Source organism: Odontesthes bonariensis, chromosome 12 (assembly GCF_027942865.1).
Source record: "Odontesthes bonariensis isolate fOdoBon6 chromosome 12, fOdoBon6.hap1, whole genome shotgun sequence".
Classification (NCBI taxonomy): domain Eukaryota; kingdom Metazoa; phylum Chordata; class Actinopteri; order Atheriniformes; family Atherinopsidae; genus Odontesthes; species Odontesthes bonariensis.
In genome coordinates this window covers 23543904-23556290 of record NC_134517.1, presented here as the reverse complement: position 1 = coordinate 23556290, position 12387 = coordinate 23543904, and the positions used below count along the sequence as shown (strand labels likewise).

Here is a 12387-nt window from a genome sequence, read left to right as displayed (position 1 = left end):
TCTGTAATCAACCATGAGTGCATTGAAATTGTTGCTGTGGTTATTTTGTCGATTATTGTTTTTTTTTTGTTTTTTTTTTTTTTCTACGATGGGACATTTTTCAATTTCCCAAACCTCTAAAAGATTTTACAATAGTTCAGTGAAAAAAACCATTAGAAACCAACAGTGATCCAGTCATTTGCAAGTAATCAATCTGTCAACTCGTGGAGAACTGTCTGCACTTATCAACTAATTAGGGAGACATTGACATCACGTCTAACAAAGAAATTAAAAAAGAATAAAATAGATTAAAAGAAAAAAAACAACAAAGAAAAACAACTATGGTCTCTTTGTACTTTCTCCTCAGGCTAACCCATACTATGTGAAGCCCAGAGTGACTGACCACCAGTTTGGCATCAAGCACTACGCTGGAGAGGTGATTAACAACTCACACAAATGCACACACCAGTTCCTTTTGCTCCCTGAATTAATAGCTCGGGGGAAGTGAGTTAGTTTCTGGATGAGCAGAGAGATCTCCTTTGCCAAAATCTTCAGCAGGATGTTGATGTCTCACCCCTCCTCTACCACCCTTTCCCCTGAGTCAGGAGAAAGTGTTTCAGCTCTGTCCCCTCCTCTTTTTTTTTTTTTTTTGCTTAAATGATGGCAGGAATTAATCCTGTGGTGAAGGAAAGGGCAAAAAAGACGTTGAGGGCAAAGGGGAAAGACAGAGATTGAATACGACAGGGTGATTTGGGGGGTGGGATGTGGTTTAAGGCTAGCAGGATTCGCCTTCATAAAGAATGGCTTCATGATTCCCCCCTGACAAGGTCTCCTCAGTGTGAATGCGGCAGATTGGTCACAAGTCTGGCATGGATGGCTATGGTAATGACCTGGTTCTGAGAGGACAGGAAAGACAGACAGTTGTTCCCTCTATCTAGCATTCCTCTGTAGAGCACATCGTTTTCTCTGAAAGCTCTTTCTGTTACTTGAAATTTTGCTTAAATTGGAGAAATCGTATAACCCTCCCATAGATTTAATCAGCAATGTGATGCAAGAGAAATGCAGTTAGTTCAAGATAAACGCCTTGTTTGGAAGACATGAACGAATTTCAAAGTCAGAATGTCTCGATAGCTCGTGTATTTTTTCTCTGTCAGACCATTGTAGCAGACAAACATGAAAACTGACCTCCATTTCTAGGCGTATTCCGCTGAAAGCGCATTGGAGCAAAATTTGCGCGTCTGTGATTTATAGAAACACATGTCATTAAGTTTGGAGAACTATGGCCTCGAGGCTTGGGAAGGGGGTTTTTACACTCCCTTACACACAGACACACACACACTAATGTGCTTGTGTTTGCACACAACCAGATTGCAGTATGTCTTTTCTTCACATAAAGCATTTTATACCCACCTTTTTTTCTGCACACACACACACACACACACACACTGGTGAACACATAAACCAAAGTCAACATGTGACTCCTTTAACGCAGGCGTGCTCCGCTGTCTCTGCTCTCGATGACGCCCCCGAGCTCTTCTTTCAGGCATTCACGCTCGCTGTAAATCTCACATGTCACACACTGAGCAAATATGTGTGAGCGTGTGTGCACTGTAAGGATGTGGACAATTGAGCTTTTTTTTTAATTTTTAATTTTTTTTATCCAAAGGAGTCAAACGTTATTTACAAACATTTATTTTCCCTGTTGGCATCTTTGCATAGAAATAATTGGAATCCTACGCACTTGTGATAGCAACAGTGCCTTCTGGACATATGCAAATTCATTCATATTCTGGACAAGCTGTCAGCTAAATGTTCTGCCAACAAAACCCTCTGCTTGTTGAGCAAAACATCAGTTGTAAACATAATTTTTGTTGTATAGAATTCTTTATACCATTAGAATATCACATTCAGCTTTAAGGACATTAGTCACAGACTTTTATGATTGGCTAGTTTCTGCTGTGAATTTTAGCTAAACCAGGTTCATAACTGGATGATGGTCCACACTCATGCAGTTCTACAGCATATCTGCTCAGCTTTATTTCTTTTTTTCTTCTATTGATGATTTAAAATCGTTTTTTGCCTGCCACTTGGCCCTTATGACTGTTTGTATATAAACAGCCTGTTCTCACTTGTATTTTGTCTCGGCCTGCTTAGGTGCTATATGACGTACGTGGAATCTTGGAGAAGAACAGAGACACCTTCAGAGATGACATCTTGTTTATTCTCAAAGACAGCAGGTGAGCACTTGTCCTCTTTATGCTGTACGCCTGCACACCAATGTGATTCCGCTCATTTGCGAGTGTCTTCAATCGTTGCCCCCTCCTCTGTGCTGGCTGTCTGCAGGCTTGACTTCATCTACGACCTCTTTGAGCGTGTTGGCAGCAGAAATGGAGACGAGACTCTGAAGATGGGCACGGCCCGACGCAAGCCCACCGTCAGCTCTCAGTTCAGGGTAAAAATGAAGGGTCTTTGACCCTAAACGTCACTCTCAGCTCCACGCCCATGACTGTGTGATTGTGTCATCACGCTGACAACGAGCTAATTGTTCCAATGTGTTGCTGTGTACAGTGATCGCTTAGAATTACATCTTGTTATCCAGGCATGACGAGTGCGAGAGCCGGGGGCACTGACAGAAACTAGAGGGTAGAAATCATGGAGACGCAGAGGAGGAGGAGGCTGTTTGTCTTTTAAATTTGCAGAGGATGATGGGTGATGGACTGTGCGAAATATGTGATTGTAAGCTGGGCTGTGTGGGTGGAGGAGGGGGTGCAGTAGAGGACTTAGTTTAGCATGTCCTAACTGCAGTGTGGAGAGAAGGAGCAGGGGAGGATTTGGCAGGCTGCCCTGGCCTACAGTTCCAAAAAGCCAGGGGATTAGGGTTGATGGCTGGGCAGAGAGGGGCCAACCAGGGGCCAATCATGCTTAGCTCTGCCAGGCCGGGCCTCGCTGGAGACAGACTGTCTGAAACTGCGAGGAAAGCGAGGCTGAAAAAGTCTGTGAAGTTCAAGGGTCCTCAGAGTGTGTATTTCTACATGTTTGTCTCATAAGGTAAATATGGACTAAGTAATCCCAATAAAGATGGAATGCAGCAAAATACATTTGCTAAGTACATTTTGGATATGCAGACAAAGAAGCACTGAGCAAATAAAAAAACGAGGGTTGTCGAGATTCCTTTTTTGACTTCAGCATTTCAAGTTTTCCTCATTTAATGTTTCAGAATCATTTCAAAAGGATTTTTCATCAATCTACATGCAATTCTCCACAGAGACAAAGTATTCAAACCCTTTGTTATGACACTGAGTTTTGGTGTATCCTAATTTAATCTATGATCCTTGAGAGACCTCTACAACTCCACTGCAGTCCACCTAATTGTAACTGAAACAATTCCTTGGACATAATTTGGAAGGCACAAACCTGTCTATATAGGGTCTTATTGCTGAGAGCGAGTGAATTTCAAGCGTGAAGTCGAGACAGTTGTCTATAGGGCTGTGAGACAGGATTATGTCAAAGCACAGATCTGAGGCACAATGCAAAAACATTTCTGTTGCATTTAAAGTACCCACAAGCACAGCAGCGTTCCTCATTCCACATGCAGACTTCTTTAATCTGTCTGCCCAGCAAAGAATATTAACCCAGCCACTAAACACCACCTGATATTATTACGACAGTTCAACATAGTAATGGCGGCATCATTCATTGTTTTTAAATAACAGGAGATGGGACACCGGTTAGTTGAGAGGGAAGGAACTTTTAAGATATCCCGAGAGAAAACTTTCCCATAGTGCTCAGGCTCTTATGTTTGAGTGAAGGGATACGTTTGAATACTGAAACTGACAAAATCCTAAAAAAGAAAAAAACTAAAATATATAAATAAAGATGATGAAGACATTATTTTACATATAAATGCCTGTAAGAAAGCCAAATGTGAAATGCTGTGAAAGATTTCGTCATGGGCTCAGTTTCTCACCTATCTCACCATAACTGTGCAGAGATCTTATCACACAAAATGGTGCCAAAAAGCAGAAGTGGCAGAATGCTACAAATGGCTTATCTCAATATGCAAATGATCTGCTTAAAGGATAGTTGCTCTGAATAGACTTGGAATAAAAAGTTATGCTGCAGAGCTGACTGCTTTGCTAACCACTCGCTCCGGTAACCTTTAGTTTTTTGTTTTTTTTCAAATCTAACAAAAGTTTGATACAATAGAGAACAGATGAACATACATACATAAATACTACACCAGCTTCCTCATTTACGACCGCTGTAGCTACAGGCCGTCTGTGGCACTCTCTGAAAGAAGCCCCCCCCCCCTCATTCGCATTATAATCATGAACAATTTACATGTAGAGTTAAAAGAATAAATATATGAAAAATGAATTGGTATTACATTATTAAATCAAGGATGTTTCATGAGGAAAGGTGTGCTGAGCTTTTAAGATTGCCAAGAAGACCTGAGGCTGTCGGTCTGTCGAAGGGTTTTTTACCTAAGTACCACATAATGGATCTGAACACACACGTACGTTAATGGGATTTTTCAGCCTTTGCTATGAATGCGATGACAAAATGATCTCAACGCATGTTTTTTACCTTTATGTAGACTGAAGAGAAAAAAAATGATAGCATGATTAATTCTAATGTAAGTCTGAATAAATTGACATAAATGACTGTGTTTTAGTTCTCTGACGTCTGGATCTTTACCCTCTTGTGGTCGATGTGTTTTAGGATTCTCTCCATTCCCTGATGGCCACGCTAAGTGCCTCCAACCCCTTCTTTGTCCGCTGCATCAAACCAAACATGGACAAGGTAAGTCATGCGAAATTTCATTGTACGAAGAAAAAAACCAAAAAAAAAACCACTGAAACCCTGCCAGGTCTTGTCAAGGTCAGTGCCTGCAAAGTTAAACCTTCTTGGTGCTATTCATAGCCCCTATTGCTCAGAGCTAATATTTAGTTGTGCTGTTTCTGAGCTCTCAGCTGTGAGGCTACAGTGTTATGATGCTCATTAACACAATGTGCTGTAAATGATTCTCCCTGAAAAGCAACTATTGTTTTTTTTTAATGCAGGCATTCATGAATGATAAACTTCTTGTCCTCTCCTGCTTTGATGCAACGACTCTCGTTGTACCTCCTCCAGTGAAAGGGCTGTGTACCGTCACATTCCTACCACTTTAGCTTCTTTACCAGAGGTCAGAGGTCACTGCTGGCTTCTTCAGCTGCGGTTGCTCAGCTGATGCTCCACTAATCAGGCTGCATCAGTGGAATGCTGAGATAAGACCACAGTGCTGCGGCTGTGGTATAACTAGAAGCACATTTATTTACAGGGACTTTATGACTCCTGCCATTTTAAAAGGCAATGTTTGTGATAGAGGCTGAGCTATACTTTTTTTCTTTATCTCCTGTGCTCTCCTGCGGTATCCTCACTTTACATATTAATGTACACAGTGTGGTATTTGTCCTCCTCTCTGTGCTTCATTCCACACCTTTCCTACGCTTGCTCGCTTGCACTGTTGTCCCCTTGCTTCCTTTCTCTCCTCTCGCTTCCATCAACTTCCTCTTTCATCTGCCCCTTGCTCTCATTGGCCCTGCCTCACATTTGCTCGCCTTGCTCCAGCTGGTCAGGATGGAACAAGCCAAGCATCTGTTAATCCTGCAGTATGACAGGATGGCATCCACAATCCTCTGACATGCAGCACATACACACAGACGACCACACACACAAACGGTGTGTCTGTGTGATTTACATGCTCTTACCTTTTTGGAATGAATGTTGCAGCGGTAAGGGGCAGATTATTTTTCACTCAAACAAATCAGCATGTCATACCTCTCTCAGCTGCCTAAATCCTCCACTAAAGAACAGAGTGTAGACCTCAGAGGGCTGCATGTTTGTGTGTGTGTGTGTGTGTGTGTGTATATATCAAGAACGTGAACAGATGCAAGAGAGCAAGTTTCCACTCATGGTAGCATTAGCCTGTAATTAGATTGACAGGTAGCGGAATGCACTGGTCCTGTGTAAGGCTTATCCAGCTCTGTGTGGCCTCTGAGTGACAAATGGCCTTGGTGTGGACCCGAGTGATCAGGAAGTCTTTGTAGTGAGGCGGCAGACATCCCAGATCATCTCTGATAAGAAGCCCTGAAGATTATTTGGAACACTGAGCTGTGAACAATGCAGCTGAGTATTCCAGGAATAAAGGCTGCGTAAAGCTGACAATGCCTTGCTTAACTCTGTTGAGGTTTCTCTCTGACTGTGTTGTTTTTTGTTTTTTTTAGTAATCTGATTGTTAATTTTGATTGATAGAGCTCACTGTTACTTTACTTTTTAGTTCAAGTGTAGATTGACTCAGTAGTGAGGCCATTTGAGTAGGCGTGCCCGCAGCGCTTAACTCTGTCTCAGATCTTCCTCTAACTGCAGTAAGGGAGATTATACTTAGAGAGCACGTAGTTGCACGTTAAAATACCAGTTGTGCACCTTGAGTGCACAGCTCTTACAGAAAATGACATTGTCGGGGTTCTCACTGTTCATTTACTGCCATCATTTGATGCAAATAAAAAGGTTGCTTTGCTGTCTGTGTGTCACTCTCAGAGGGCCAGTCAGTTTGATCCTGATGTCGTCCTGAACCAGCTGAGATATTCTGGGATGCTGGAAACGGTGAAGATTCGCAAGGCTGGATTCCCTGTCCGCAGAACATTTAAGGATTTCTATGGCAGGTCAGAAAAATACGTACAAGCTCCAACTGTGCAGCTAATCTTTTCCTCGCTGGAGGCCTGTGTGTCCTGTCTGGTTACATTGGTTTAAAAATGCAAATCATGCTATCTTTTTAAAGGTTTAACATGTTGCTGTGAGCCTATTACGTATCCTCTTACTTACGGTTTTAATTAAGTTTTTGTCTAGCGTGCTGATAAGAATGTTTGGTCTTACAGCTGACTGAATTTGAGGATGTTTTCCAGATAGGGGGGAAGAAAAAGGTCTACGACTTAATGACTAAATCAGATTGTATTGACAATTAGCGTTTTGGCCTCCATTTATATAGAAAACAAGATAGTCAAGATAAACTGGTTATTTTGCTGCCTTCTTTTTTCACATTGTGGTTTTGCTTTGCTTGATTTTTGTCCCTCCATAAAAACCTAAAGTCATTGCTCGCCAGGATAAGGCATGTTTAGTTCAGCTCACATTTATTTTCTTTCTTTCTTTTCCATTAAATTATTATTAAAGTTTAAAAGAATCCACTCTTCAAAAGGCTTAACTTTGTTGAATAACTCTGATTTTAATATGGAAAACATGATTTTGTTTTTTTGTACATACATTTGAGCAGCAGTAATAAACACACAAGTACTGCAAGGAGAAGGAGTGGCTTGATTTTCACTAAATAAACAAATCGGTGATAACAGAGCTTAAAAGATGAGGCAGTTTTGACGATATATTTCTTGTCTCCACAGGTACAAGATGATCCTGAAAAACCAAATAACCGTGGACGATGAGAGACAGTGTTGCTCAGAGCTTCTCACAATTCACAACAAAGCCAAGACGGAGTGGCAGCTGGGAAAGGCAAAGGTGCAACATGCATACGCACACATGTGGTCTCCCTCATGCACATGCTCAGACTTGTTTTTGTCACTTTGGAGTGACTCGCAGTGATTCACGCCCTGGGTACTTTAAGTAACCATAAACACTACCACAGCCCAGCCTCTACTCTTAACTCAACTTTTCATCTCATCCCTTACTTCAACTAAGAAAACAAATCTGAACCTCAACATTTTTGGCCTTTTAGGGGCCATAACGTGACCGTATGGGCACCACACTCGCTTGAAGGTTTTTGGGCAGACAAGAACATAACTGGGCATGCTCAGGGATTAGACTGACCCTTCAGCGCAGCAGTCATTCCCCTTCCTGACTACACTCTCTACAAGACAGGAATTCGCTGTTTTTAAGCTCTACTTTTTCTAATAAATGTGTTCAATAAAGATGAAGAAAAAAGTTCATCTTAAATCTGTAATCTTTTGAGACCAAATATCTCTCAAGTAGTCGAGCTACCGTGATTTCCAAGCTGTTAATGTGTACCCCAGTTGCTGTGACTCATGTCCCAAAATATTTTCTCACTGGTTGTGGTGAAACTACCGCTTTTTTTCTTTTGACAACCCCTTGGCTATTCCCGAGAGCTGTGGCTCTGTTACTGTAACTGTCACACGGTGTGGGGAGTTTACAGTAATCCTGAGGCAGCCTTATTGGAGCTGGAAGAGTGTGGACCTCTTGACACTCACTAAGCCCTTCATTTAACAAACTACACTCACAGTGAGTGGTGTGGAGGCAGACTGCAGTGATGGCATGCTGCAGCTGAGCAGGAGTCAGAAGGGACTCACATCTCACGCTCGAAAAGATACAATATTAATACGATATATACTGTATATGTCTGTTCTAAAGTGATGCTCATCTCACTCTTTTTCTCTGATGATCATCAATCTCCCACAAACTGCGTGACCAACTTTATGACTTAGTCACTGGATGCCTAAACGTGTTTTGTTCCATTTAAAAATTCTACGTAGCCAATGTAGACGATGTAAATAACGGGTTTTATGGAGTTCTTTTGAAATCAGCTAAATTCACATTTGACCTCCTGTTCCTTCCTGCTCTTAGTTGTGGTTCCTGTGGGGCTGAGACTTTTCAGACTTGCCGGTTCCCTTTTGGACACTTTTGTTGTAATATCCCATTTGGCTGGCAGGCTGTGAACAGTGTCAGCTGCACACATGGCACGCTAACATATACATCATGACAAAACTGTTTAATGTGTGCCAAATGTCCGGTTCCCTTTGAATACTTAAGTGGTGCATAACCACTAATGTGCACATGCCAACGTATATTGGATTTCTCACACATGCACACATATCTGGAGCCGCTGGTTGGGTGAAAACCTGCCTCCAGGATCAGCACTCCGACCTTTGGCTGACTCGGTGTGTACCCTGAAGGAGGAGAAAGAGGCTAATTTTTTCAAAGCTAAACCCAGAAACAGAGCGAGTATGTGCCGTTCTGTGCACAAGCTTGTGTTTCTGATGGCACATCAGCACATTATTTTTGGGTTTGGGGTGATGTAGTGTGGGTTGTTGTGGGAGAGGGGGCTGAGACTCAGAAAGCGACTACATTTCCTTTCTGAAACAATCTGCGGGTAATTATATATGTGCTGTTCAGGGGAAGTGTGTGCCCCGAATTAAGGGCTTGGGTGATGTTTTGTGGATTGTGTGTGCGTTTGCGAGCCGTTTGTTTTACAGACGAGGGAAGGATGTGGACGAAGAGGAAGCTTCCTCCTCTCACAGACTTTACAGAGGCAGGCAGGGCTGCAGCTGTGGGATCCTTTGATTAGTGGAACATCTGGGACACAAACGCACACACTCAGCCACTCAAAGGGTCTTCCCCCGCATTGGCGCTGTTGATCCACCAGGCCAGCAACCAATTTTCCTGCATCTTATACAACTACATACATATCAGGCTGTTAAAAACGAACAAAATCTGACTTGTGTTTTTCTTATGTTATTTTACCTTCAGTTGGCATTTTAGTCTTGGAGGAGTTGCGGGCTGTCAAATCTCTTACAGACAGAGTGTTGAAAGAAGTCTCCAGGAGCGAGGGAAGGGTTAACTCAGCTCTTTTTCCTTCCTTCATAAAAGCAAGGAGGGGTGTGGCTTTCTATCTGGACACCAGCCACCATCCCTCCCCCTCATCCCTTCATCACTCCTCTCCCTGTCTCTCCCCTCCCCTCTCTCTGTGCCTTTCTGCCTGTGCACGTCAGTTGAGCTACCAACGCAGCGGTAGCAGCAGAAGGGAAAGACTCAGGAAGGACGCCTGAACACAATGAGGCTCTGCAGCATTAGCAGCAACACTGCAGTCTCAGTGCCAGTTTTCCCCTCTGCTCTGCTCTGCAGTCAGGGAGAGCAGCTAGCCTGCTAGCCTCAGCTGCACCACAGCTTCCTCTGCAGTGGGCAAAGAGTGTTGCCAACAGACAAAAGGGGCCCTTCACATCTCTGTGGGCCCTCTTTTACAGCCTTACCAAGAGGAGGAACTAACCCATCCTGTCTGTCACCCCCTTCCCCAACCTCCCCGTCTGTGTCTCTCTGTCACTCCTTGTTGGCCGTGGCGCTGCTCGTCCCGCAGGTGTTCTTGAAGGAGGCCCTGGAGCAAAGGCTGGAGAAAGAGAGGGAAGAGGTGCGGCGCAGGGCTGGCATGGTGATCCGCGCCCACATCCTCAGCTATGTGGCAAGGTGAGTGGGGGAAAGTGGAGGAGGGGGTGGATGGCTGAGTGGCAGTGACAGTTGTCAATGTTTGTTTTGTAGAGGAGGTATACTGCCTGGGGTGGGGGTATGTGCATTCATGCATGCCTTAGCACATTTGTTTATCTTTCTATCTGCATGTGCATGTGTGTTATGTGGGCTTCGACCTCGCTGAGATGCACGTGGGTCAGTCTTTACATACTGTGAAGTCAAATCACAAAAGCCTTTTAATTCTAGCCGGGAAGCCAGTGCTTTGTAACACGGAAACACTTGTAAGACAATGTAACACTTTTACCGTAAAGTTTTTGTTTTCTGTAAAGTCTGAGACGGTTGTGATGAATAATTAACTCTGACTTCAGCCAGAAATAATTCCGATCTTACTTCATTCATGACTTTTCAACCTTCAGATCCTGTTCTTGGAATGTTTTTGGGTGAAACTTAATTTCTAAGGTCTGAGGAGAGAAATGTTAACGATTTAGTGAGAGAACGTGGTAGACAGAAATGTGTTTGACATAAATCTCAGGGTTGTGCAGATATCTCCATGCAATCTAATGAATCCCTATTACACTTGCATCATTATCCTGTTGCTACAAAATAAGGAGGAATTTACATCATTTAAAACTTGCTTAAGGAAAAAAGAGCTGAAAACGGTGCAATTATAGGTCTATTTGTAATTATGCTCAGAATTATAATTCTTTTGCACTTGAATAGAATTTCTTAGAATTCTGGGTTTGTTACTGTGCTCTTAGAAAGATAACAATCTGAGAGATTTTGATTTATTGCTACACTCTCAGCAGTACTCTATAGGCTGAATTATTTTCTTTGAATACATTTTGTCTTCTCAGACTGAGCAACACGTTTTTTGCCTCTCCGCCCCGCTTGCCAGACAGGACATTCATCATGATGGTGGTTTAAGCATCTGCACATGCTGACACCCCATAGGCATTTAATCTAACTGTACTCCACCTGCATGTGGCCATATATAAAGTTACATGCAGTCCTCTGAAAAGCTCTGTTGGGAGACTATAATGGTCCTGATGACAGCGTTCAGGTTGTGGGTTTCCTTCCTCACTGAGTTGTTCATACTGAAGGCAGAGCCCAGGGAAGTTCCCTGAAGACACAAGTAAAGCCTTTGTATTATTACATGTAACATTATCTCTGCTCAGAGTCTGTCCTGAGACCAGTCAAAGCCCATGCAGTGATTACTGTGAAGACTAGGTCGGGCTAAGGGTCAGAGCGTCGGAGCAATGTGTGTGGTCCCAAGAAAATCACGTGTGTTTGTGCTTGTGCATGTTTATATGCGTGTGTATTCAACGCATGAGCATGTGTGTGGGTGTTGGAGCTTAGTCACAGGGCTAAACACAGCAGCCCGCACCGCCGCAATGAAACAGCACAAGCTCATCAGACTCTAAACATCGCACAGTTCACAATGTACAGGCCCTTTTTACCGGAGTGTTTATTTAAACAGAGAATGCCAGCAGGCGTAATGAGGAGCCCACGTAGAGCTGTGCAACTTCAATGTTTGTGGTGTCACAGATGTGCACGTTTGGTTTTTTCCTCGACAGGAAACAGTACAAGAGGGTTCTGTCCAGCGTCGTCACCATCCAGAAGAACTACCGCGCTCACTTTTGGAGACGTGCCTTCCTGCGCCTGCGCTCGGCCGCCGTTGTCCTGCAGACACATCGCAGAGGCCAGCTCGCTCGATCCCTCTATCGCCGGCTCAAGGAGGAGAAGCAGAAGAGAGAGGAGGAAGAGAGGAAGAAGAGAGAGGAGGAGGAAGAAAGGAGGCGTGTAGAGGAGGAGAGGAGGAGGATGGAGGAGAGGAAGCAACAGGAGGAGGAGGAGAGGAGAAAAAAGGAGGAGGAGGAGGAGAAACGGAGATTGATAGATGATGAACTGAAGAGGAGGGCGGAGGAGAAGGAACTTGTGAGGAAGGAGGAGCAGAGACTGATTAAGGAGAAAGCGGAAGAGCAGAAATTGGCAACCAAAGGGGACAAAATTAGGTATAGTGAGGTTTTGCTAATTGTGGCAGGTCACATGACTTTCTTTATGTCATGACTAATTCATCAATTATTTTGTCTTTAGGAACTCACTGGTAAATGGTGCTTGTCTAAAGGTAACTCCACTTTCACTTCTGATGTCTAAAAGAAGTAAATC

General features: G+C 43.4%; 1 protein-coding gene across 1 annotated transcript in view; it reads left to right on the top strand.

Moving 5' to 3' along the window:
- The window catches only part of myo10l3 (myosin X, like 3), a 54340-nt gene that overhangs the window by 32570 nt on the left and 9383 nt on the right, over window positions 1–12387 (top strand). Inside the window, exons 16-24 of the mRNA XM_075479778.1 lie at window positions 347–415; window positions 2134–2216; window positions 2323–2431; window positions 4702–4782; window positions 6559–6683; window positions 7413–7527; window positions 10115–10221; window positions 11796–12233; window positions 12316–12346. Of these exons, the coding sequence (XP_075335893.1) occupies window positions 347–415; window positions 2134–2216; window positions 2323–2431; window positions 4702–4782; window positions 6559–6683; window positions 7413–7527; window positions 10115–10221; window positions 11796–12233; window positions 12316–12346 (1158 nt within the window). The remainder of the gene's footprint in view (window positions 1–346; window positions 416–2133; window positions 2217–2322; window positions 2432–4701; window positions 4783–6558; window positions 6684–7412; window positions 7528–10114; window positions 10222–11795; window positions 12234–12315; window positions 12347–12387) is intronic.